This window comes from Microcaecilia unicolor, chromosome 3 (assembly GCF_901765095.1).
Source record: "Microcaecilia unicolor chromosome 3, aMicUni1.1, whole genome shotgun sequence".
NCBI lineage: Eukaryota > Metazoa > Chordata > Amphibia > Gymnophiona > Siphonopidae > Microcaecilia > Microcaecilia unicolor.
In genome coordinates this window covers 361,098,509-361,123,747 of record NC_044033.1, presented here as the reverse complement: position 1 = coordinate 361,123,747, position 25,239 = coordinate 361,098,509, and the positions used below count along the sequence as shown (strand labels likewise).

Below are 25,239 nucleotides of genomic sequence, written 5' to 3'. Positions count from 1 at the left end.
GAGCTGATGCCTTCTGGTAACGCTGTGTATTTGGATTTTCTACTGGTGTCACTGCCTTTTATTTTTCCATCTTAGCAGTTACACAGAGGTTTATGAGCACTTAATTTTTGACATTCCATGCTGTCACCACATGAGATTAGTTCCCTTTTGTTTTGATGTATATATCCCTTACCGTCTTCAGTCAGCCTTTTTAGTTTTTTTCCTCTTCTCTTCACCAGTGCTTGCTCCGTTGCACCTAGAACTTGGTCTAAGCAGTTTTTGTTTTCATAGCTCTAAGCGACAGAGCATTATTTCATTTTTGCCATCACTTTAATATTTATTTCTACATTTTTAAATATGAGCAGTTTGCCCACATTTCCTTTGGGTTAATGTTTTTGCATCATACTGGAGGCACTTCGAGTACAGCTATCTGCTCAGCTTTTGTTTTGTCTAACGTTTCTGCACCTTTTTTTCTGGCGGTGATTTTTCTTTTAATATTTTTAGAAACACCCAATTAGTAATGGCTAAGCCAATCCTGTTTCATACTAATTTTAAGTTCTTTTATGGTACGCGGTGTGTGGGGTTACTGCAGGGTTTTTCTTATGCCATTTGTTGAAACATATACGATTAGGTGTCTTTCCTACAGTCACACATTTTATTCAACACACATGTTTTCATGCTAAACCGCTTTTTTTATGCGCCTAGGGCTTTTTTTTGTTTTTTTACATGAATAGATAATTGTTGTCTGATCTGTTTTTTTTCACTAATGTAGCCTTTTCCCCTAAGCAGTACCTCCCGTTTATGTATGTGGCACATTTATAATATGTATACCTTCCCCCTTTTTTCCAGGATAGTGGCTCTGGCTTTTATTTAATTTTATTTATTTATTTTTTTGAATGGCATTTACGCCTGCCTTTTACTTGGAAAGTGCTTAAATGTTCAATGTCAATGACAATGTGTCAATCAATTCTTATATACTGCAGAATTCCCCCAAAAGGATTTAATGCGGCTTACAATATATAGCAACTTACAATCACAAATCAATAAATCCAGAAACACAATACATCATACAACAACCCCTAATGTTACTATTAAATTCTTCCCATGAATAGCATTAACCGAATAGAAAGGTCTTACATTTTTAACGAAAGGCCATGTAACTGGATTCTATTCTGACACCAACAGAATGAGTTCCATCAAGAGATAGCCGAGATAAAAAAAAAAACTAGAATCAGCTATCCTAGAAAATCTGATTCCCTTAAAAACTGGAGGGCATAAAACCCACAAACTCTGCGGACAAACTGAGAATCTAAGCATAGGGATACAATGTTGGCGTGAAATGCCAGCTTACGTTCTATTCTATAATGGAATCTGGATGCCCAGATACCATTATACAATTGGTGCTCAGCATTTTGGTGCCAAAATTTGGGCAACCTTTATAGAATTACCTCTTAACTATATAAGTCCCCTGCCTGTGAATGTTAATCCTTATTTTTTTATAGTGTTACTGAGCATGCCCTGCACTGTATAATGGTAATAAGTACTCAAGTATGATATCCTCCTACCCCAAGCAGCTTACATTTTAAGTACCTGAGACATGGGAGATAAAGTAACTTGTCCAAGGTTACAAGGAGTGTCAGTAGCAGAAACAAGATTTGAAAGCTGGCTTCATTGGTTCTCAATCTACTTCACCACTGTCCATGTAGTGTTGAGGCAGAATGAGGTCAGTCTGGGCATCTCACAGAATATTCCAGGTATTCTCGCAAACTGTATAGCTCTGCAATATAGTGGCTGCTACTGTTGAAGCTACAGTAACCAACCTGGTGTACAGCAAAAATAATAGACACAGGCAATTGACAAATTACCACTGTAAAAAGTCAAAACAGTACACATTATGGCATACTTACAATGTCAACACAATACACATTAAAACATCTTAAAGTACAACATAGTATGTAAGTGGAGGTGAAGCATATACACAGATAACAGGAGTTAGAAATAAGGATGACAACCAGGTTGCATGATACATGGAAGTCAGTAAAGGTACAGGAAAATGATTTCACCTAGAGTAGGAATCCAGCTAGTTAGTAGATTCTTCCAATAAAGGCCTGGGAGAACAGCCAGTTTTCACCTGCTTTCTGAAGTAAAGATAAAGATAAAATACATATGGTGACCGACTATACACTCACTCGTACCTGGACTAACTTGTGCACACCCTGTAACTTAGGCCAGTTCCTCATATCTTGTTTAACTGTTGAAGATTTTGCCTCCAGTTTAGCCACCCATCTGTTTATCCCAATGGACTCTGTATTATCCCATCTTATCTCCATCTATATATATCTGCACTTCGCCCCTCAGCTACACAGAAAAGCATAAGCATCATATCTATGCTATTTGTGTTTCATTGGTGGTATGCTGACATCGTATTATATCATATTGTTTGAATATTCTTCCATGCTGTTCATTATGGTATGTTTGTATTGTACCAACATCATATATCCAAGTTTACCTCATTTAATATATATTTGGTCATTTTTACTATTATGTTAACAAATTGTAAGTTTTGTGTAAATTGGACCTGCTGTATGTTGCATTGGGTGAATCTTTTTATAAAGGCTGTTAATAAATCCCAATAAATTACTAAGAGGCCCCTCTAAAGAGCAGTGGTAAGCCCAAAGCGGGCTTACCGCTCCCTTTCGGGGACTGACGGCCAGCCCCAACGCAGCCACTGGCGATAGTCCCACCCGAGTGCACTCAATTTCCAGGGGAAAAGAAAATCCCTGTAAATGGCTTGTGCGGTGGTAACCTGGCAGTAGTTACCGCCGGGTTAGCGTGGGAGCCCTTATCATCACCTCAGTGGGTGGAGGTAAGGGCTCCCATTGCATGGCTATGCAGTAAGTTCTCTTACTGCATGGCCATGTGTGCTAGGGGCTTTTTCATCTGCTGCGGTAAAAAAAAAAAAAAGCCCCCCCCCCCCCCAGCGCAGGGTCCTTTTCCCCCCAGCTTGGTAAAAGGACCCCTAAAATAGGCTTGTCTGCATAGGCGCCCGGTATAAGAGGCTAAGCCTCCCCTGCTGTTCTCTGAGGGGTTTAAATTGTTGATTTACCTCCATCCTCACAGCAGGAGCTGCAGTGAAAGCCCTCTAGCCTTGTGTAACCAGTTGTAGAAATTGGTTTATGGTTTGTTTACCTTACTGCTGGGAGAGCGGGGGGGGGGGGGGGGGGGGGGTGGGGTTGGCTGGAGGTGTCCTGGGTTGCTAGGGAGATATTTAAGGAGGATGGCTTCCTGACCTGCACTGAGGACAGATAACAGCAGAATCTGATACTGGGCCAGCATGATCAGAAAATGTAACCAGACAACAAAGGTCGAAAAGATCATTTTATTTTCATTATAGTGTTTAAAATATGTCCACTTTGAGAATCAGGTGCTCAACATTAAAGTTTATATTTACTTATTTATGGCATTTTATCCACATTAAACATGAATTAGGGTGTTTTGGGCTCTACATGAGATTTGTGATATGATCCCTTGTTTCATATTGTTGACGGTCTGCATTTTCCGTAGGGTGGTATATTGGTGTATTAGGTTCTGCCCAGTGTAATATTTATGGTACAATAAGGTTCTGAGTGTGTTTTTGCACAAAGTTGTGCATAGTGTTTTGCAGTTGAGCGATTGTGCTTAGAATATGCTTGAGCAACCACTTTATTCTTGACATATGATACATATCTAATATCTAAATTTAATAAAAGATATTGTGACTTATTTTTCTGTGTGTTATTAGACAACTAGTAAACAAAGGCCATTTCTGAGCGCAATGAAACGGGCGCTAGCAGGGTTCATGGCTGCATGGCTCGTCGCTGTTTTACCTGGTTCGTGGCCTGCACCGCAGCTGCCTGTTTCCGTTGTAGCTCTGTGTGGGTGGCGGTTTTCGTGCCCCGCCCTCGATGCCATCGCGTTTTGACGCGAGGGCGGTGCAGAGCTACAGTGTGGAAATCCGGCGTTTGTGGCCTGAGTAGATTGTTGGAGGTGAGAATCTGCTCCGCCCTCAACATCATAACATTTGACATGAGGGCGGGGCCTAGAGACTGTGATTTTCGTGGCTTCAAACATACGAACCTTGGTTTCAGTGATGTCAGCAGACAATAGAACGTTGAGGGTGAGTTTTATATATATAGATTATGGATTTAAGCTCCACCCCCCCCCCCCCCCCTTTAGCCTCCCCAAACAGTTGGGCCACCGACCGCCTATGCTTGTCTGGGAGTGCATTCAGGAGTGTTGGATCTACTCTAGAAAAGGCTTGTTGGTGGCCGTCACTGTACAAGTTCTTTTGGAAAGGGTGCGGTTAGGGATATTCTTTAAGAAAACCTTAGTAATCCTAGAAATGCATAGAGGAAGATTATGTTCAAGCCTTTGAAGATCAGTTTTAAATTTAGCCCTATATTGTACTGGCAGAGCTTTTTTTTTTTTTTTTTGCAGAAATGGTGTGAAATATCTATGAAACTAACATCACATATTAATAAACAAGCTAAAAATAAAGATTTTATAAAATGGTGTTGATGTGGTCACATTGCTTACAACCTTCTATCAGTCGTACTGAGCAAACTGGTACAAACCCTTTGTAGTCAGACCACTGTAGAGTGCATTTACAGTAATCCAATCTTCATGTCATCATGGTGTGAACCACTGTGAAAAGATTTGCCTTCTCAATGTATGGATAGAGAGAGAGCACAGTTGCCACAGACGATAGAAGAGCTCTGGAAGGTTTCTTGGATTTGGGGGATTAGTGTAAGTGTTCGTCTAGCTGTACACCCCCTCCCCCAATTTCTTATCTGTGATTTAAGGGGGAACATGCAGCTCTCATGAGATATTTTGATAGGGACCCACAGGAGCTCAGTTCTACTTGGTTTCCGGTGAAGGTTATAGTTTTTAGCTCATTCTTGAACTGCTGTTAAACAGGTAGTCAGTTTATTCAGGGCTGTAGGTAAGTCTGGTTCAGTGGATACAAGTAGCTGCACATCATCCATGAAGATGTAGAATGAGTAGCCATCCAAGCAATCAGCTCAGCTAGTGGCTTGAATAGATATTAAACAGAATAGGCGACAGTATTGATCCTTGTAGTACGCTCCAGGTCAGTGCCCACAGTAGCATTGAGGTAACAGTCCATAATGTTCAGCAGCATCTATCTAACAGGAACTGAACAAGCAAGTACTTGTCCACTTCTTCCAGTCATGAAAGCACACTGCTTGCTGCCAGGTCTCCGTATTTCACCACTAGGATTCACACATGCATCTAAACTTGAATCTAGTACACATTTACATTTTAAACCTGAGAAGAGGAATGAAATTATCATCAAACTGAGTGGTAATTTAAGTGTAATTTTATAACTGAGAATATGGGGTAAGAGTAATGCATTTGCTATACCACCTTTTTGTGGTACAACCAAAATAGTTTATGAATTATATATACAGGTGGTACTTTTCTCTGTTCCTAGTGCGCTCACAATCGAAGTTTCTGTTACCTGGCGTAAGCATGACACACACACTGTTACCTGTGCGGAATCCAATTTTCAAAACAGAAGTACTACTACTACTTAACATTTCTAAAGCGCTACTAGGGTTATGCAGCGCTGTACAATTTAACATAGAGGGACGGTCCCTGCTCAAGGAGCTTACAATCTAAGAGACAAGTGAACGGACAGTCCGATAGGGGCGGTCAAATTGGGGCAGTCTGGATTTAGTGAATGGTAAGAGTTAGGTGCCGAATGCAGCATTGAAGAGGTGGGTTTAAGCAAAGACTTGAAGATGGGGAGGGAGGGGGCTTGGCGTAAGGGCTCAGGAAGGTTGTTCCAAGCATAGGGTGAGGCGAGGCAGAATGAGCGGAGCCTGGAGTTGGCGGTGGTGGAGAAGGGTACAGAGAGGAGGGATTTGTCCTGTGAACAGAGGTTACGGGTGGGAACATAGGGGGAGAGGAGGGAGGAGAGTAGTGAGGGGCAGCAGACTGATGCATTTGTAGGTAAGAAGGAGAAGCTTGAATTGAATGCGGTATCTGATTGGAAGCCAGTGGACGTGACCTAAGGAGAGGGGTGATATGAGTAAATCGGTTTTGGCAGAATATGAGACGTGCCGCAGAGTTCTGAACAGATTGAAGGGGGATAGATGGCTAAGTGGGAGGCCAGTGAGGAGTAAGTTGCAGTAGTCAAGGCGAGAGGTAATGAGAGCATGGACGTGAGTTCGGGTGGTGTGTTCAGAGAGGAAAGGGCGAATTTTGCTGATGTTAAAGAGGAAGAAGCGGCAGGTCTTGGCAGTCTGCTGGATATGCGCAGAGGAGAGGGAGGAGCCAAAGATGACTCAGAGGTTGCGGGCAGATGAGACGGGGGAGAATAAGGGTGTTATCAACTGAGAAAGTGGAGGAAGAGGAGACGTGGGGTTTTGGTGGAAAGACGATGAGCTCGGTCTTGGACATGTTCAGTTTCCGGTGGCGGTTTGGACATCCAGGCAGCAATGTCGGATAGGCAGGCTGATACCTTGCCTGGGTCTCTGCGGTGATGTCTGGTGTGGACAGTTATAGCTGGGTATCATCAGCATAGAGATGATACTGAAAACCATGAGATGAGATCAGGGCACCCAGGGAAGAGGTGTAGATTGAGAAGAGAAGGGGTCCAAGGACTGATCCCTGGGGAACACCAACAGATAGGGGGATAGGGGTGGAGGAAGATCCATGAGCGTGAACTCTGAAGGTGCGGTGGGAGAGATAGGAGGACAACCAGGAGAGGACAGAGCCCTGGAACCCAAATGAGGACAGTGTGGCAAGAAGTAAGTCATGATTCACAGTGTCAAAAGCGGCGGATAGATCAAGGAGGATGAGGATGGAGTAGTGGCCTCTGGATTTGGCAAGGAACAGATCATACAGACTTTAGAGAGTGCTTTTTCTGTCGAGTGAAGAGGGCGGGAAACCGGATTGAAGTGGATCGAGGATGGTATGAGAGGTGAGAAAATCAAGGCAGCGACTGTGAACTGCACGCTCAAGTATTTTGGAGAGGAAGGGTAGGAGGGAGATGGGGCGGTAATTGGAGGGACAGGTAGGGTCAAGTGATGGTTTTTTGAGGAGAGGTATGACTACGGCGTGCTTGAAGGTGTCAGGGACAGTTGCAGTGGAGAGAGAGAGAGGTTGAGGATATGACAGATGGAGGGGGTGACAGTATGAGAGATAAGTTGGTGGGGATGGGATCAGAAGAGCAGGTGGTGGATTTCGATGAGGAAAGAAGGCGAGCGGTTTCCTCCTCGGTGATGACAGGAAAGGAGGAGGAGGCGGCCTGGGTTGGTTGGGTGAGGGAGAGGGTTGCAGGGTGAAGAAGAGATGGCTTGGTAGTGAACTCAAGGTTGATCTTTTGCACCTTGTTGCGGAAGTAATCAGCCAGTGATTGAGGAGAGAGCGAGGGTGGGGTGGGAGCGGAGGGCACTTGAGGAGGAGTTAAGGGTGGAGAAGAGACGACGGGGGTTGGAGCTGAGAGAATTGGTCAATTGGGGTAGTGAGTCTTGGTTTTGGCAAGGAAAAGGGAGGAGTGGAAGGAGGATAACATGAATTTGTAGTGAAGGAAATCTGAATGGGTGCGGGATTTCCTCCAGAGGCGCCTCCGCAGATCGGGTGCAGGAGGCGAAGGTGAAGGCATTGCAAGGGGTCAGCCAGGGCTGGGTGATTAGTACGCTTTGTGGGACGGGAGGTTGGAAGGTGCGAGGGTGTCCAGAGCAGAGGAGGAGAGTGGCATTGTAAGTCGACAGACTCGGAGGACATGATGGAGGGGAGGAGATTAGAAATATTAGAGGATAGGGTGGGAGGGCGATGGCCTGGAGCTTCCTGAGGTAGTGGTTAAAGTTGGACGGGGGCTGAGGGGGGGTGAAGAAGTGTGAAGGTGATTAGGTGATGATCGGAGAGAGGAAGAGTTGAAACATGGAACTTGGAGGGAGAGCTGAAGAGGAGAGCACGAGGTTCAAGACAATGGCTGTCTCGGTGAGTAGGGGTGGTGGGAGCAAAGCTGGAGGTTGAAGGAGGAAGTTAGATTGAGGAACTGAGAAGCGTGTATGTTAAAATCTCCGAGAATAAGGGACGGAGATGAGGGTTCAAAAAAAGACGGAAAGCCAGGCATCGAAGGCGGTGAGGAAGGAAGAGAGGGGTTTATTAGGGGCGCTGGTAAATGACAGCCACTCTGAGTGGTAACGGGTAGAATAGCCGGATGGAGTGAGCTTCAAAGGATGAGAAGTAGTGAGACTGCGGTAGGAGGGGTTGGAAACTACAGGAGGGTGAGAGAAGTAGCCCCACACCTCCACCGCGGCCAGCTGGGTGGGGAGTGTGGGAGAAGAGATAACCTCCATGACAAAGGGCCGCGACTGAGGCAGAGTCATCAGGGGAGAGCCAGGTTTCAGTTAGGGCGATCAGTTGAAGGGAACGAGAGATGAAGAGATCATGGGTGAAGGGCAGTTTGTTGCAGACCGAGTGGGCATTCCACAAGGCACATGAGAAGGGCAGGGAAGAGGGGGGGGGGGGAGGGGAATAGAAACGAGATTGGAGACATCACGGAGTCATTTGCATGATAGGAGGAGGACAGGTTAGGGGGGCCTGGATTAGGATTAATGTCTCTCGCGGATAGCAGGAGGAGGAGCAAGAGAGTGCGGAGGAGGGTGGGGGAGGTCGGGCGACGAAGGACGGGGTGCATGAGGAGGAATGGTGCTGGGTTAATGGTAGGAAGGAGGTGTGAAGGTTAAGAGCGAGGAAGGAGGAGGGGGCCAAGAGAGATGAGGGATGCCGAAGTGAGCAGGACGGGAGGGAACCACGGGTGGGCAGTGAGTTCCAGCGGTAAGGGGAGGGGAAAAAGATTAGGAAGGGACAGGGCAAGGAAGAGGATGTGGACAGGGGCCATAAGTAGTGATTGCGGTGTAACAGGTGTATGTGTACTGATAGAGGTGAGAAGCAGATAGATAGAGCAGATAGCTGGATTGGAGGCTTGGAATTGAAGGGATTGATGGAGAGCAGGTAAGTCAATGGCTGACAAGTTAGCAGCATGCAACTTGCAGGCGGGCTGGAGCAAGCTGGTGCAGATGGACAGGAACGAAGTCAATGGCTGGCAAGTTAGCAGGTAGGCAAGAAAGTCAGTGGCTGAACAGCTAGCAGGCGGGCTGGAGTATGCTGGTGCAGTATGCACATGGTCTTGTTTTGAAAATTACCAGAGGGCCCTGCTGCAGATAACTCAAGCTAAGCTTTAGTAAAAGATCCCCTATATGCTTTAAATTTATACCTGCACTTTATGATGCACAAATTTTCAAAAGTGTGTATATAAATGTAAAACCCTCCTGAACACCACAAACACCTCTCTGCATAAGATATACAAGTTTATAAGCTTCCACTGTAGTGCATAAACACTGCTCTATAAAATTGCCCTCAAATTTTCTTTGCAGACATTAAAAAAAAATAATCTTGGATTTCCCTGAACTCAATGCTCACTTATTAAGCTTTATCTATTTTGTAATTTCTACTCGCCACTGTTCATAAACTGGTAGCATCTGACTCTAATCTCAAGTTTAATTCTATGTCATCACCGTAAACAAAAAAAATTTAATAGAAACCAACTGCACACTGTGGTAGCCCTCATCTTACAGTATGATGTGTGGATCAGAATAAATCAACCCTGTTGAAAGCTCCTGTCATGTTTGTGTAAATGCACTGTATCTTCCACAGGGTCACATTAATAGCTTTGTATTTCTTTGGTAGGTACAATTCCATCATGGCAAGCACATATTACATCCAGTATTAAATGATGCCAAGGGTCATGGATTGACAAACTGTCTTTCTGTGGTACAATCAAAGCAGTTTACATTATTATAGGCTGTCCGAATATCTAGATGGAAGCACTTTCAAGGAATGTATGAATATTTTTTTTGTTTGTGATGCTGTCTCAAAATGTGGAGGAAAGCTGCCTTACAATTAAAAGGCTGGGGAAAAAAACAAGACCATCAAATGCAGATCCTAGTACACTTGAATTGTAAAGCAAATTATTTAGAGACAATGATGTAAATACATCAGAAGTGTTATCTCCTGAAATAAAGAAAAATAATTCAACAATTGCATGCTAGATAAAGTCACAGATGCTGCGACTCCCCTGTCTCCTTAAAAATAAGGGCCAGTTCCAGGAACTGAATTTATTCACTGTCTAAATTGACTGTATTATAGTCTGGATCATCATCATCTTCCAACTCCAAGTCATCCATCTCCTGGAACAAAGATTCATCCACTTCTACGCTGTTTCCAGCTGTAAAGCAGAGAAAAAAAAAATAAGCAACACTCTTATTAAACATACTGGGAGAAAAAAACTTGTTCTTGCCATTTCAGTCAATACAAATGGCTCCCATTGATCAGTAGACATGTTGCATCTGGCCAGCACAGAAAAAAAACATATAAAAAAGGCTCTTATTGAATAAAAGCCAAAGCAAAACTTTGAGTACGTATAATGCAACCCAGCTGTAACAAACCTGGAGAAGCAGAAGATTGTAACATAAAGTTGGTGTCTGTATGATGCACAACAAACAATGAAATAAGTCTCTGGCATGCTTAGTCAGACTAACTTCCCACTTTTTCCTTTGTGCAATGTACAGCTGCTAGGCCTTCTGTGGCTTTGCAAAAAGCTGTGGTTGACTAGTCCTCAATGGTACCAATGAGACAGAACAAGTGACTGGGAAGGGGGATGGTAATCAAAGCAGTTTACACATTATATACAGGTACTTATTTTGTACCAAGAGTCACAAGGAGCTGCAGTTCGAATTGAACCAGGTTTCCCTGGTTCTCAGGCTACTACACTAACCATTAGGCTACACCTCCACTGCATTAATAAAGCACAGTCCTCCTCCAAAGGAATGAGGTTTCATTGTACCCAAAGAGCATCAAGAGAATTGTGTTATCTCAGCAAATATTACTGAAAATCTGCAGGGAGATCTCAAACACACAGTTCATAGGAGGAGACCTAAGAATACTTCTGACCTAAAAGAATGGGGGAAGAAAAATTTCAAAAAGACAGACTACAGCGACTTAGCTGGCTAAACTAAGTGCTTGGAATCTGTTATTTTCACCAAAGAAGATATTACTAAGTAATGACTGAAAGGATGTCCAAACCTCTGCAACTGCCATATTCACTGTTTTGTTTTGTTTTTTAAATTCAGGGCTCTGTTTACTAAGGCGCGTTAGCATTTTTAACATGCCTATAATTAGCGCACGCGCTAACCATGTATGCACGTACATAGTTAATACACATACTGTGTTTCCCCGAAAATAAGACAGTGTCTTATATTTATTTTTCCTCCCCAAAACGCGCTAGGTCTTATTTTGGGGGGGGGGATGTCTTATTTTCTGGTAAACATCGGTCACCCCCCCACCACCCGAGGTCGCCGGGCCCCCCCCCTCCGTCGCTCCTGGAACTAACCTTAAGCTCCTTTCACCTTCGCAAGTTCAGATTCGGATTCGAAGCAGCAGCGCAGCAGGGCAGACCTCTCCTTCCTTCCGTGTCCCGCCCTCGCCTGACGTAACGTAACGTCAGGCGAGGGCGGGACACGGAAGGAAGGAGAGATCTGCCCTGCTGCTTCGAATCCGAACTTGCGAAGATGAAAGGAGCTTCGGGTTAGTTCCGGGAGCGATGGGGGGGGGGGGGGGGGGGGCGAACTTGGGTGGCTCTCAGCGGCCCTGCTTAAAAAAAAAAAAAAGTTTGGTAGGTCTTACTTTTGGGGGGATGTCTTATATTTTAAATTTTCAGGAAAACCCCAGTAGGTCTTATTTTCGGGGAAACACGGTACGTAGTTAATGTGTGTTAAAAAATGCTAACACGCCTATAAAGTGGCTTAGTAAACAGGGCCCTGAACTTGTAAAACAAGCAAATAAAAATTTAGAAAAATGTTCTGTTGCAAACAAAGGCTGTTTCTGGTTCTTTATTTCTTTGCATTTAGCTTATACATTTTTCAGTGGTGGCTCAAGGCAATTTATTCATGTACAATAGGTATTTCACATAGGGATCCATTGAAACATACAATGTAACCAGGGATTGCTCTGCAAAATTTATTTACACCACACTTGAGTATCCTATAGTTTTAAGCAAGCAAAGTGATATGTAAATTTTAATACTAAATAATCTGCTGTCATTTACAGTGCTAAGAAATGTCTACCCAGACTAGTGGAATCTGTCTGCTGAGCCCCAAGCAGCATAGAAGCACGGCTTTTCTAGATTATATCATGCTGGCATTTGCATGGTTACATATTCCTTTCCGCTCACTAAAAAAAAAGTTTCAGCCTACAATTAAGTGCAGGCTAATTAATCTACATACTGCATGTTACTCTAAGGGAGAAGGGTTTGCTACTGTTTTCCTTATGTCTGGCCACAAATATCAGAAAGAAAACAAAACAGAAATTATGAAACTAATGCAGTATATTCTTTCGTAGAAAATATTGTGCCTCAAAAAAATAAACAGCAAGATTAACAGAAACACTATTATTTGGTATGTGGTATATGTATGTGTGTGTGTGTGGGGGGGGGGGGGGGAGCAGGGAGAATGTGAGTATGCATCCACTGATTCTGAAGTTTGTTTGTAACAGTCCCCCCCCCCCCCCAATTTGAAATAGAGTCATCACATAAGTGGAAAGCGAGTCTGTATGATCTGAAGTTTCATCAAATGCTAGACAAAGGAATTAAAAACTAGAAGGTTAACAGCTACCAAACCCTGACTAAAATAATTTACAGTCGATTTATATCACCCCTCCCCAAATCTGTGCATCTTCATCAATACTGTGGGCCTCAGCATGCTTTTTCCCTTCTTTTCACCTGAGCACAACCATGCCAAACGTTTTCCTGAAATCTCAGTGCAATATTCTCCTTCGATCCAGCTCATTCATCACCCAGTCAAGAGCCCAGAATCCACTGGATTCCAGAAACTGCATTATTCTCTGCCTTAACAGCATTTCTATCAATTTACTTACCATAGTGATCAGACTAACTGGCCTATGCTTCCTAACTTCCAATTTTGTGGAGAGGGACCACACCCACAAAAACACCCTTTCTACCTTACCCTATGCTTTCTTGAACTCAGACACTGCCTTAATGTCTACTACCTTTACCGGGAGGCTGTTACACATATTCACTATCTTTTCTATAAAGAAATATTTACTTATATTACTGCTGATTCTACTCCATTTCACCCTCATCCTATGATCCCTTGTTCCACAGCTTCCTTTCAATTGATCAAGGGATTCTTCCTGTGTGTTTACATTATGAAGATATTTAAATGTCTATCATCTTTCTCTCATCCTGTTTTTTCCCCCCATAGTATCTTCTTCTGTCCCATTTGCTTTATGATGAAGACCACCGACTATCTTAGTAGCCACTTTCAGACTTCATCCTGTTTATATCCTTTTGAAAGTGCGGCCTCTAGAAAAACACAGGGGTCTTTTTACTAAGCCGTGTAAGCGTCTACACGCACCAAAATGGAGTTACCACTCGACTACCATGTGGCTCTTGTGGAAATTTCATTTTTGGCGCGCGTCTGAAAAATATTTTTTTATTTTCGGACGCGCGCCAAGTGGCATTTGATGCGCGTAGGTCATTACTGCCCGGATTCCCTACCACTAGGTCAATGGCTGGCAATAAGGTCTCAGATCCAAAATGGACACGCAGCAATTTTGATTTTCCCGCACATCCATTTTCAGCTAAAAAAAAGGGCCTTTTTCACAGGCACGCTGAAAAATGGATTGGCGTGTGCCCAAAACCCGCGCCTACACTACCGCAAGCCATTTTTCAGCGCACCTTTGTAAAAGGGCCCCACAATATCCGAGATGAAGTGTCCGACAGAGGCCGACCAAAACTTTTTTTTCCCCAGTTTTGACTGAAACTGCTACCAAAACTGTCTACTTTTCACCAAAACCAAAAATTTAATTTTGTGAATGTGACCCTATGAGGCCCACTTGGGATTGTCAGATCTTGCATTCGGCAGCCCTCTGCTAAAATCACAGATTATCATCCTCCAGTTCCAGGAACTACAAAACACAGGCTGACAACCAGGAGAACCATTTTAGCAAGGATTTCTCAACAAGCCTGGCATGTTTAAGTAACACTGAGATGCTTCCCATTTTGATTAAGGCCAAGCATGATATATAGATTTTTACTGAAATAAGTAAAGGAGTCCAGACACTAGTCTACACTGCAGACATTATACCAGCCTGATGCACAATCCAGAATAATAAAAAAAAACATACAGTGATGTTACTGAATGCAAGCACTACATACTCTGAAAAATTACAAATCAATATATATATATATATATATATATATATATATATAAACTTAATTCCACTGTAATATTTCCCTACTAACTCTATAATATTGTATATTCCTTAGTTCCTTGACCCTTGTTGTACTTGTATACCCTAACCTTACCTGACCCTTATTTTAAACTGTATTTGTTTAATATTTACTGGACTTGGCGATCGCCTTGATGGTATTATGTAAGCCACATTGAGCCTGCTAATGGGTGGGAAAATGTGGGATAAAAATGTTACAAATAAATAAATAAGGTGACCAGTACTTCTGCTTTAAAACAATCACTGCAAGTTCCTCTCATAGAATCAAGATTCTGCCGCCACAAGTTTGATTAAAATGCTTCATCTACATCATGTCCAACAGAGCCTGGAAATTCTTTAGAATCACACAAATATTAAATATACTAGGATAAAAGACCAGTTTCTGAAACCACTGAAACGGACGCTAGCAAGGTATTGCCTTTCTGCAATTAATGTTTTGAAAGGGATTGTTAGGCTAAATGTGTTCTCACCCTCCCTCCCTCCGAGTTGCAGGGCCGTTCCCTCTGTCCATCCGAGGTGCAGGGCCGTGTCCCCCTTCCCTGCCTACCTCCGTCCCAGTTCCAGGGATGTCCCCTCCCTCCCTCCCAGTTGCAGGGTCTTCCTTCCGTCCAGGGTCCCCCCTCCCTCCAAGTTGCAGTGTCCCCCTCCCTCCAAGTTCCAGGGTCCCCCCTCTTCCTCCCTCCCTCCCTCCCAGTTCGAGGGTCCCACCTCCCTCCGATTTCCAGGGTCCTCCCCGCCTCCCCAAGCATCTTGTACCAGGCACCTATGGTCAAAGGTGTGTGTAGGTCTCTTGTACTGGGCACCTATTTTCAAAGGTGTGTGTAGGTGGGGCTAGAAGTGTAGGACATCTCTTGTCATCCATGTCCACGTACTATTTCGTACCCTGTGTGTGCACCCGAAATTCCCTTACCGCCTGCCTTTTCCATGGTGTTAGAAACATCTGCAGTTACATCCACGTTGCCAAGTTGTACGTGTTGATTTCGCCGCATGCTGACAGTCATTTTTAGGCAAGCGATGTGATTCGGTGAGTGTCAGTGCTCCACCCTCGACATCATCACATTGTGACGCAAAGGCGGGGCAGACACTCATGGGGGAAAAGCGATCTACACAACTACATCTTCCGGTTTCAGATAGCCTTCCGGCTTCATTAGAACATTGGAGGTGCGTTTTATACAGAGAGATATTCTGGCTTGGATACTAATTTAAATGATGAAAGGCCATATTTTACCTCCAAGCAAAATAGCCTCCACACATTGACCTCAGTTAATGAAAACTGAAACTAAAAGCCACAGTGCTTTTACAATGGCTTTGTGCCACATTTGGAGTGTCAGCTGATGTCCTATCGCTACAGTGAGGCTAATTCCTAAGGAACTTATCGCAGATTTACAGACAAATTCCTGCTAAACTTCTGTATCAAAAGCATTTATTTGGAGCACTCTATTTACCATATAAACTGCTATGCAAGACCATAACTGCTTACTTGCAATCGCATTACACACAAAAAAGAATGCAAAGAGTACCTCCCCTGACTACCTTACAATCCCCTTGTGGTCTAATCGAGGCACGAGTGATTCCAGTTGCTCTTGTCCATGTCAGCATTATTCTCAAAATGGCTGCTGTGACCTCTTGTGGCAATCTCATCAGATTGCCACTAGAGGTGATGGCAGCCATTTTCAGAGCACAGCCAGAATGGCCAGGAGTGACTGGGGAACACTCTTGCCCCTGACAACATCCCTAGACTGACAGGGACTATAAAATAGGACCAAGGGAAGTACCTACATATAAGGGGGAGGGAGGCAACTCCTGCTCAGAGGAGGGGGAGGGAGGGAGATAAATGGAACAAAGCCCAAATTTTCAACTTCTACCAATGAACAGTCAGTTTTGGCCAAAACTGAAACCACGGCCGTAGCCTTTTGGCTGAAACTGGGCAGAAAAAGGATTTGGGGCCAGTTTTGGCACTAACTGAAACCAAAATTCGGTCAGCCTCTGGCGTCTGAGACTTATAAAGAATTATCACCTCCATTGCCTGCTGCCTATTTCTCTCCTTATGCATTAGCATCTTTGTCTTTTGTCATCACCTTATCTATTAGGATCAACAGTAATTTTAGCCAGAATTAAATTTTTGGGAGAGGCAGAGTTTATGAAGTGGTGGTGACACAGAACCCCCCCCCCCCCCAAAAAAAAAAAAAAAAGATTTTAAAATGCCTTAGCTGGCGGGGATCCCTACATCCTGTCAGTCGAAATCCGGAGCCACCCGCCCCAACTACATGGAACAAGTAAGCTGGCAGGCAGCATCTGCTGTCACATGATGGCAGGAAAGTACTGCCTGATGCTGATCTTGCGAGATTATCATCAGGCAGCACTCTGCAGTACTGAGCATTATATCTGTGGCTTAAAGTGCCGCCTCCTCTGTATTTCTTCAGTAGGCAGGGCTTGTGGATAATGGCGTGATTAGATGCTGGGTGGGCCAAAGGAAAAAGTGGAGGGGCCCAGACCAGCTCAGGCTCACTCATGGCTATGCCCCTGAATCAGATACAAAAATCACCACCCAAATTCTGCTCTTCTTTCCTACAGAGAAGTACTCTACTCCCTATACTGTACTGCTCTCTTAGGGTTTTGGTTTTGTTTGTGTTTTTTTTCAGAAGTTTGCTGCTATTTGGGTTTCTACTTGTGACTTGGATTGGCCACTGTTGAAAATAGGATACTGGGCTAGATGGACCAGTCTATCCTAGTATAGTTATTCTTATAGTCTCAGTCAGACAGCACAGTCCACTCTGCTGCATTATGAGGAGAGTTATCTTTTCCAAATGGAAAATGTAAATCCAGTATCAACATCCAGCACTACTACAGAATTACATTGCAAATTAATATTGACCAATTCAGCTTGGCTAGGAGGACTAGTGGAGGAGTGGCCTAGTGGTTAGGGTGGTGGACTTTGGTCCTGGGGAACTGAGTTCAATTCCCACTTCAGGCACAGGCAGCTCCTTGTGACTCTGGGCAAGTTACTTAACCCTCCATTGCCCCATGTAAGCTGCATTGAGCCTGCCATGAGTGGGAAAGCACGGGGTACAAATGTTACAAAAAAAAAAAAAAAAAAGTCCACACTTTAATATCAAATCAAGAGAACATCTGGACTAATAGTGACCTCTGGTGGCCAATCAGAAGAAAATAGATATGTATTAAAGAGAATAGAAATCATACAAAATAAAACATGGAAAAGAAAATAAGATGATACCTTTTTTATTGGACATAACTTAATACATTTCTTGATTAGCTTTCGAAGGTTGCCTGACGAAGAAGGGCAACCTTCGAAAGCTAATCAATAAATGTATTAAGTTACGTCCAATAAAAAAGGTATCATCTTAATTTCTTTTCCATGTTTTATTTTGTTTGATTTCTATTGATAATCTTAAGAGTGGACTAACACGGCTACCACACCTCTCTATTAAAGAGACAGAAACCCTATAACAAAGATAGACTGTATACATGCTTATCTTATCAGTTTTATAGCTTAACCACTCCCCCACCACCAAACCGTACAAATGAGTGTAGACTGCAATTCCACTTGTCTCGAGTAAATACATTGTACATTATATCTGGTAAGCTTGGTGGGAGAATGGGAGTGGTACAATTTGTACAGATGCTAAAAAAAAATACACTTTGCCATAAAATATCTTCCTCCCTCACAACTGAATACATTATATTGAAAGTGGGACTGGGAGGGGAGAGAAAGAGAGCATCACAGTTCTGTCAGAATTTCATCAAATATTTTAAGGATTCCACATGAAAGAAAAACTGCGCCAAAAGCTTGAAGGTCAAGTTTTATTTCCTTAACATCTTCCAAGTGATCAGTTTTCAGGATACCTTAGTGAATATGCATGACAGATTTGCATTCCTCCCTCGTTTATGCATATTCATTAGAGGTATCCTCATTGGGAGAGCACACAATGTATTTTGAGAGAACTCCATTCATTACCGATTAGAGAACGCCATTTGTTTAAATGGATAGTTTTGATATTTAAATTATTCTACTTTCAAAAATTGGCTTATCTGCTAGTGACTATTCATCAGTATGATCTTTCACTCATTATCAGAAGTTCTGACTTTGGAATTTTGTCTGAGTGTTTTGGGTTCTAGTTATGGGAAATGGAAAGATTAACATCTTTTAGAAAGGGTTTGAAAACATTTTTCTCCTTAATTAAAGTAATTTAATATTTCAGTCTAGAGAGGATAGGGTTATGGACGGGGAACTTCTGGATGGTGGGTTATTTTTTCATTTTGAATGGATTTGTCCATAAGTGGTATAAAGCCTAAATGATTGTTTGGAGGTTTATTTCCTTGTTCACAGATTTAAAATTCTGCCCCGACCATTCATCAGACTGAAAGTCAGAGAACAGTGTGCTATCCACTAACAGCATGAGAGGCTGGCTTTGATTAAATCATATAGGGCAAGAAACTTACTCTATTTTCTGTTCTGCTAACGATACATATTTATGATCAACAGTATAAACATCCACAAAAGAAAATAAATTTGTGACAAGAGTGATATTAAAAATAAATACCCCCCCCCCCCCCCACACACACACACAACACACATTGCAAAGGAGTCTCGCATGTTCACTGCATTCCCCTATAATCGTGCAGAAAGTAATGCCACACTTGGAAGTCCAGTGCCCCCTCTGAACCATGTACTTAGCTATACCAGACTCACCATTCCTAAACTCTGCCTCCTTCCCCACTCCTCTTCTGTGCAAGGGGACCTTTTGGGTTTTCTGCATAAGTTCCGTTACTTTCTTGATGCTGAAGTCTCTCTCCTGACGTTACCTTTTTACGTACTATACATTCCTTTTGCTCGCTGGCATGCCTCTTTTAAATATGCAGAAATTAACGCAACACGCAAGCTGGCGTAACTATAAATTTGTGCCAGAATATGAACATTAAGCTCCTTTTATTAAGTCAACATGAAAGGCATCAAGGAGGCAGCTCTCTGAATATGCATAGAGATTGTTAGATTATGTCCACATTCAGGGAACACTGTTCTTTGCTAACTAACCTTTCGCTACCTACAGCCAGGTGAACCAATTATGTAAAATAAATCTCTAGCTGAATTTAATAAAGAGTGCGAGGTATAAAATTATTACTTTATCACATATAATGTAAATTTTTATTTTGAAGCAAGAGTTTGTACATTTTTACCAACGGACCACCCAAAATTGCTTCCAACTCTACAGATATCGTTAACCTTTCTACAGCAAAATAATTTCTTCCACATGTGAATTCCAAATATCAAATCAAATAAGTATTAATTTTTTATTTTTTTAAAAACACCAACAGTTTTTTTTATAAGTCACAAACAATATGTGTTTCTTTCCTTAAACTCTTAACTTTCAGGTTTCAAATCAAAGTTTTTGTACGTAAGTATCTGTTCTTTTTAACCCTAGCTTCCCTTAATTATCAGTGTGCACTAACAGAGATATTACATTGTGATGTATCAGTCATCTATCTTTATTCTAATTTCTTGTCTTGTGATAGGTGCCTCGTAGTGGTTAGGTTCATCACTCCCCAGGTACAGTCTCCACTTAAGCCTCTTTCATTTGCAGCTTTCTGAGATATTTACTATCCTAACTTCAAGTTATATCAGTAAAGAGAAACCTTAACTTCCTACTGTTTTTGTACGCACTATGCTTGGGTGTGCCTCATACTGATAAAATGACTTGTAAGCAACAACTAAATCCCAGAAACAAAAATAAATTACAAGGATTTCCTGACTAAATTTCCCAAAGTTTTGTTTGGTTTGAGTGAGCCACAACCACATCATTCACATTCTAAAATACAACACCAGCATAAAAATCACACATACAGGCTTATTTTCGAAAGAGAAGGGCATCCATCTTTCAACACAAATCGCAAGATGGGCGTCCTCCTCCCAGGGTCGCCCAAATCAGCATAATCGAAAGCCGATTTTGGGTGTTCTCAACTGCTTTCCGTCGCAGGGACGACCAAAGTTCACGAGGGCGTGTCGGAAGCATAGCAAAAGTGGGACTGGGGCGTACTTAACACACGGGCGTCCTCGGCCGATAATGGAAAAAAGAAGAGCGTCCCTGACGAGCACTTGGCTGACTTTACTTGGTCCATTTTTTCTTGTAAACAAGCCTCAAAAAGGTGCCCAAACTGATCAGATGACCTCCTCTTACTACCCCAGTGGTCACTAACTCCCTCCCACCCTCCCAAAAAAAATTTTTTAAATATTTTTTGCCAGCCTCAAATGTCATACCCAGCTCCCTGACAGCAGTATGTAGGTCCCTGGAGCAGTTTTAGTGGGTGCAGTGCACTTCAGGCAGGCGGACCCAGGCCCATCCACTCCCCCCACCTGTTGCACTTGTGGTGGTAAGTGTGAGCCCTTCAAAACCCACTGTACCCACATGTAGGTGCCCCCCTTCACCCCTTAGGGCTATGGCAGTATTGTACAGTTGTGGGGAGTGGGGGGGGGGGGGGGATTGAGGGGCTCAGTACCCAAGGTAAGGGAGCTATGCACCTGGGAGCAATTTGTGAAGTCCACTGCAGTGCCCCCTAGGGTGCCCCATTGGTGTCCTGGCATGTGAGGGGGACCAGTGGACTACGAATGCTGGCTCCTCCCACGACCAAATGGCTTGGATTTGATCGTTTCTGAGATGGGCATCCTCTGTTTCCATTATCGCTGAAAACCGGGGACGACCATCTCTAAGGACAACCTAAATGTTGAGATTTAGGCGTCCCCGATCGTATTATCGAAACGAAAGATGGCCGCCCATCTTGTTTTAATAATATGGGTTTCCCCGCCCCTTCACGAGGACATCCTGCGAGGACACCCTCAGGAATACCGTTCAATTATGCCCCCCATAGGCTCTCAGTCTCATTCCGTTTCTTCTGGACATTATTTTAAAAGAGCCCAAAGAAGGATGATGGCCTGGAGCATTCCAGACCATCTGCATGCAGTGTGGTGGATTGCCTTCTTGTTCTGGACTCTTGCTAATGTCCCAGACTCCAGTTACAAAGGCGTGTTCCTGCCGCAGGACACAGGCATGTGCCCGGAAGGGCAAATTCCACCTCCCCTTTGGAGCCAACTCGGAGCATCAAGCATGGCATTGTGCTCTGCTCAGATGGGGAAGTGAAAGGGTAGATTCAAGAAGGCAACAGTCCTGGTAGTGGTGAAGGGGCCTATGGATTTTCATCTGCAATCCACATTGGCCAGGCCTCCTTAAGCTAATTCGAGCCTCTCCTCCCTGGATGTTTCCCCACAATCTGAGGTTTTGATGGAGAACACCAGAAAGGGTAGGAAGCTCAACATCACTTACAAGAAATATGGATAAAGTATGAGACCACACTTCACATCGACTACTTGGAATTCAGGGTGATCTTTTATGTCCTCAGTATTCCTTCATTTCCTTCACAATTCCGGTGTGCTTGTTTATAATACATTGGAACTTGATTGCCTGTTCAAACAAGCAGGGAGGCTCAGGATCTCTGTGTGTCTGCTCTACAACAGCCAGAATCTGTGATTATATCTATATCGCTCTCAGAACAACTCTTTAGCCTCATGAATAGTCTCAGTATTACTCTTCTCAATTTCCCTCTTTAGAAGTGGGGAGTGCCTCAAATTGACCCGTTTGCCAGGAAAGAACACAAAGCTTCCTCTTCCTCCTCCTAGCACTAGTTCCAGTTGCCCTGATAATTCCATGGACTTGGTCGCTTCTCTATACTTACCTTCCAAGTTCCCTTAAAACAAGAATCCTGCAAAGTTCCAACAAAGCCAAAGCACCATGATTCTCACAGTGCCTTATTGGCTGTCGCAGAACTGGTTTCCTTTTCTCAAAATCCTAGTTGCTCTACCCCCTTACAAGCTGCTTTGATTCCCAACACTAATAAGGGGACCATCTTATTAATCTAGCCCTTAAGTCTCTAGCTCTCACATCATGTCAACTGAGTCTTGTTTATGCCCTTGGAGTTCCACAACCTATTCAGGACACCCTGACAGATAATTGAAGACCTTCTACACAGATAATTGAAGACCTTCCACAAGAATCCTCAGGACACACCAAGCCGGTCAGATTTTCAGGACACCCACAACATACCTATATGCACGACATATACTTGCATGCAGTGCCTCCACTGCAAACCTATCTCATACATAATCATTGTGGAGATCATGAAAACTAGACTGGCTTGAGATATCCATCTAGTGCAGGGGCTATGCGCTTTCAAGTGGAAGAGATTTTCAATCTGGTGTTTCACTAAAAGTCATGGCTTGCGACTTATCAGCTTTTTAAATTTGCTCTATTCCATGTTTAAGTTGATGGTGTGGGTATGACCTGAGCATTCATTTAGTTCTTCAGTTATTATACTATCCTCCCTGAACACTGGATTGCTGGTTTAATCAACTATTGACCATGCATGTGAGTACACTGCAACCAAAATCACAAACCCACTCTTCCATGATTGTGTGACTGCTGTACTTGTGATGCCAGTATTTGATCACGATGGTGTAACCTGCACAGAGTGGAAGGTGCTGCTCTGGCCGCCTTATTGTGCAGACTAGATCAGTGTTCCCCAAGTCCGGTTCTGGAGTACCCCTAGGATATCCACAGTGAATATGAATGAACTTGATTTGCATATACTGCCACCATTATATGCAAATCTCTTTCATGCATATGTAGTAGTCTCTTGGCTGCTGAGTCAAAAAAGTAGGGGGTTCAGCTGCAGCCCAGCAGAGACTACTAGACAGTAAGATGAGGCTAGGTGGAAAAACAACTGGGAATTTAGAGGAGGATGATGAGGACAATGAAATGAAAGGAAAATAGGAAAGAAGACTGGGGAAGGGTGAAAAAGATAGTAACCGAGGTAACAATGAACAAAAACAAAAAAGTCATCCCCCCCCCCCAAAAAAGCAAGTAAAATAAGCCAAAAAGTGAGCAGATAAAAGTAAAATTTAAGGGAACATATTTTCTAAGTTTTCTAAATATTTATCCACTGTCCCTTCTTTTATTTATCTCTCTCTCTCTCATTTAAAGGAGGAAGAGAAGGGGTATCACATCAAACCAATATGAGATCAGCTAACTGAAATAATCTTCAGATGCTGTTGGTTCAACAAAATCAAAATTCTCCTCAATTTAAAATAAACCCCAAAATGGATTTTTAATATAGAACTTAATTCCTAATCCTAACACCATTTCTTGGTATGCAAATAAAATTTAGAAAGCTACAACTGCCTTCAGCTACCACCATGCCCACTACACAGCAGCTGGCTTTCTTATGGGAGTTGTATAAATACTTTTTTAATGTGCTTTTGAATTGCTTTTACATGCTGTGTGTTGCCTCCAAGTCACTAATACTAAAGTAGTACTGAATGTTGCAAATACCAGAGAACTTCCATGTTAAAGGTGTCTGAGTGGTCACACAGGCAGATTATGGAACATCTGGGATGTTCACACAAAATGTAAATAAAACTAAACAAGTCACCTGCACACAGTCTGTTTAAATCAAGCGTGCTATCATCAAGTCTGCATGCTCAGCATTTTTCACATAACCCATATAGAGGTGATCAACTGTATGCTTCTTAATACTGTTGTGGCCATGGCAGCAAGTGCCTTGCAAGCTGTTGCCGGCCACTAAGATGCTGTTTTCATCTTTAGTGGCAAGTTACATTAGTTCCCTGCTCTTCAGCGCAACATTACAACCCAGCAGTTGACTCAGACCTTATCCAAAACACAGAATCTATGAAACTGGCTTACCTTCTTCAAGGAATTTAATATCAGATGTGTCCAGATTATGATCTGTTTCAAACAACTGCTTCCCTAGGAGACATAAAATATTTCTTGTGAAAATATGTACATATTCAGAAGTAAATTAACAGCTACTATAACAAAGGTACAGTTTTGTAGTCTGCATGTTAGTGGATTCTGCCCCTTATAATAGCTTATGTACCTTATAACAGTAGGAACAAAGGAAGCATAAGAGATCTGAATATCAAATATTTGGCATCAGCTCAGTTGTACAGTGTACCACTGAGAAGTTAGAATACTTGTAAGACCACTGATTCTCAAACTTTTTTCAGTTGTAACACGCTCGACAGATAATGTGACCCTCGTGGACCTTTGGTTTAATACAATATGGTAGTTCTTGTGGATAAGAACGTAAGAATAGTCATACCATCTAGCCCAGTATCCTGTTTCCAACAGTGGCCAATCCAGGGCACAAGTACTTGGCAGAAACCCAAACAGTAGCAACACCCCAGGACAAACAGTGGTTTCCCATGGACTTTTCCTCCTGGAACTCGTCCAAACCTTTTTTAAACTCAGATATGCTAACAGATGTCAACACATTCTCCGGCGACTATTCACTGAGTGAGAAAATATTTCCTCCTATTTATTTTAAAAGGATTTCCATGTAACTTCATTGAGTGTCCCCTAGTCTCTGTACTTTGAAAAGAGGAAAAGGTTGATTCAATTCTACTCATTCTACACCACTAAGGATTTTGCAGACCTCATATCCCCTCTCAGCCATCTCTTTTTCAAGCAGTAGAGCCCTAAACTTTTTAGTCTTTCCTCATATGAGAGGAGTTCCATACTATTTATCATTTTGGTCGCTGGTCTTACTTTTGAGAAAAAACCCTTCCCCCCCCACCCCCACCCCACCGTCTTACATTTAATTCAGAAAAAAAAAACCAACACATTTTTCTCCATGGACGTTTTCCCCTAGCAACAACACAGTGTACAAAAAAAAAAAAAAAAGAGAGACGTATGGGGTAGACCAAATGTGTATCCAAACAGCAGGTATATTCAAACAAAGTGGAGGAGTGGCCTAGTTGTTAGCGCACCGGTCTTGCAATCCAGAGGTGGCCGG

The 25,239-nt window shown here is 42.9% G+C and overlaps 1 protein-coding gene across 2 annotated transcripts in view; it reads right to left on the bottom strand.

Moving 5' to 3' along the window:
• Positions 1-10,000: 10,000 nt before the first annotated feature.
• RWDD1 (RWD domain containing 1) overlaps positions 10,001-25,239 on the bottom strand; it is a 41,081-nt gene continuing 25,842 nt past the window's right edge. For both annotated transcript variants that reach the window (XM_030198540.1, XM_030198539.1), the window contains exons 6-7: positions 24,129-24,191; positions 10,001-10,279 (exon numbers count right to left, since the gene is read on the bottom strand). In XM_030198540.1, the coding sequence (XP_030054400.1) occupies positions 10,170-10,279; positions 24,129-24,191 (173 nt within the window). In that variant the 3' untranslated portion in view covers positions 10,001-10,169. The remainder of the gene's footprint in view (positions 10,280-24,128; positions 24,192-25,239) is intronic.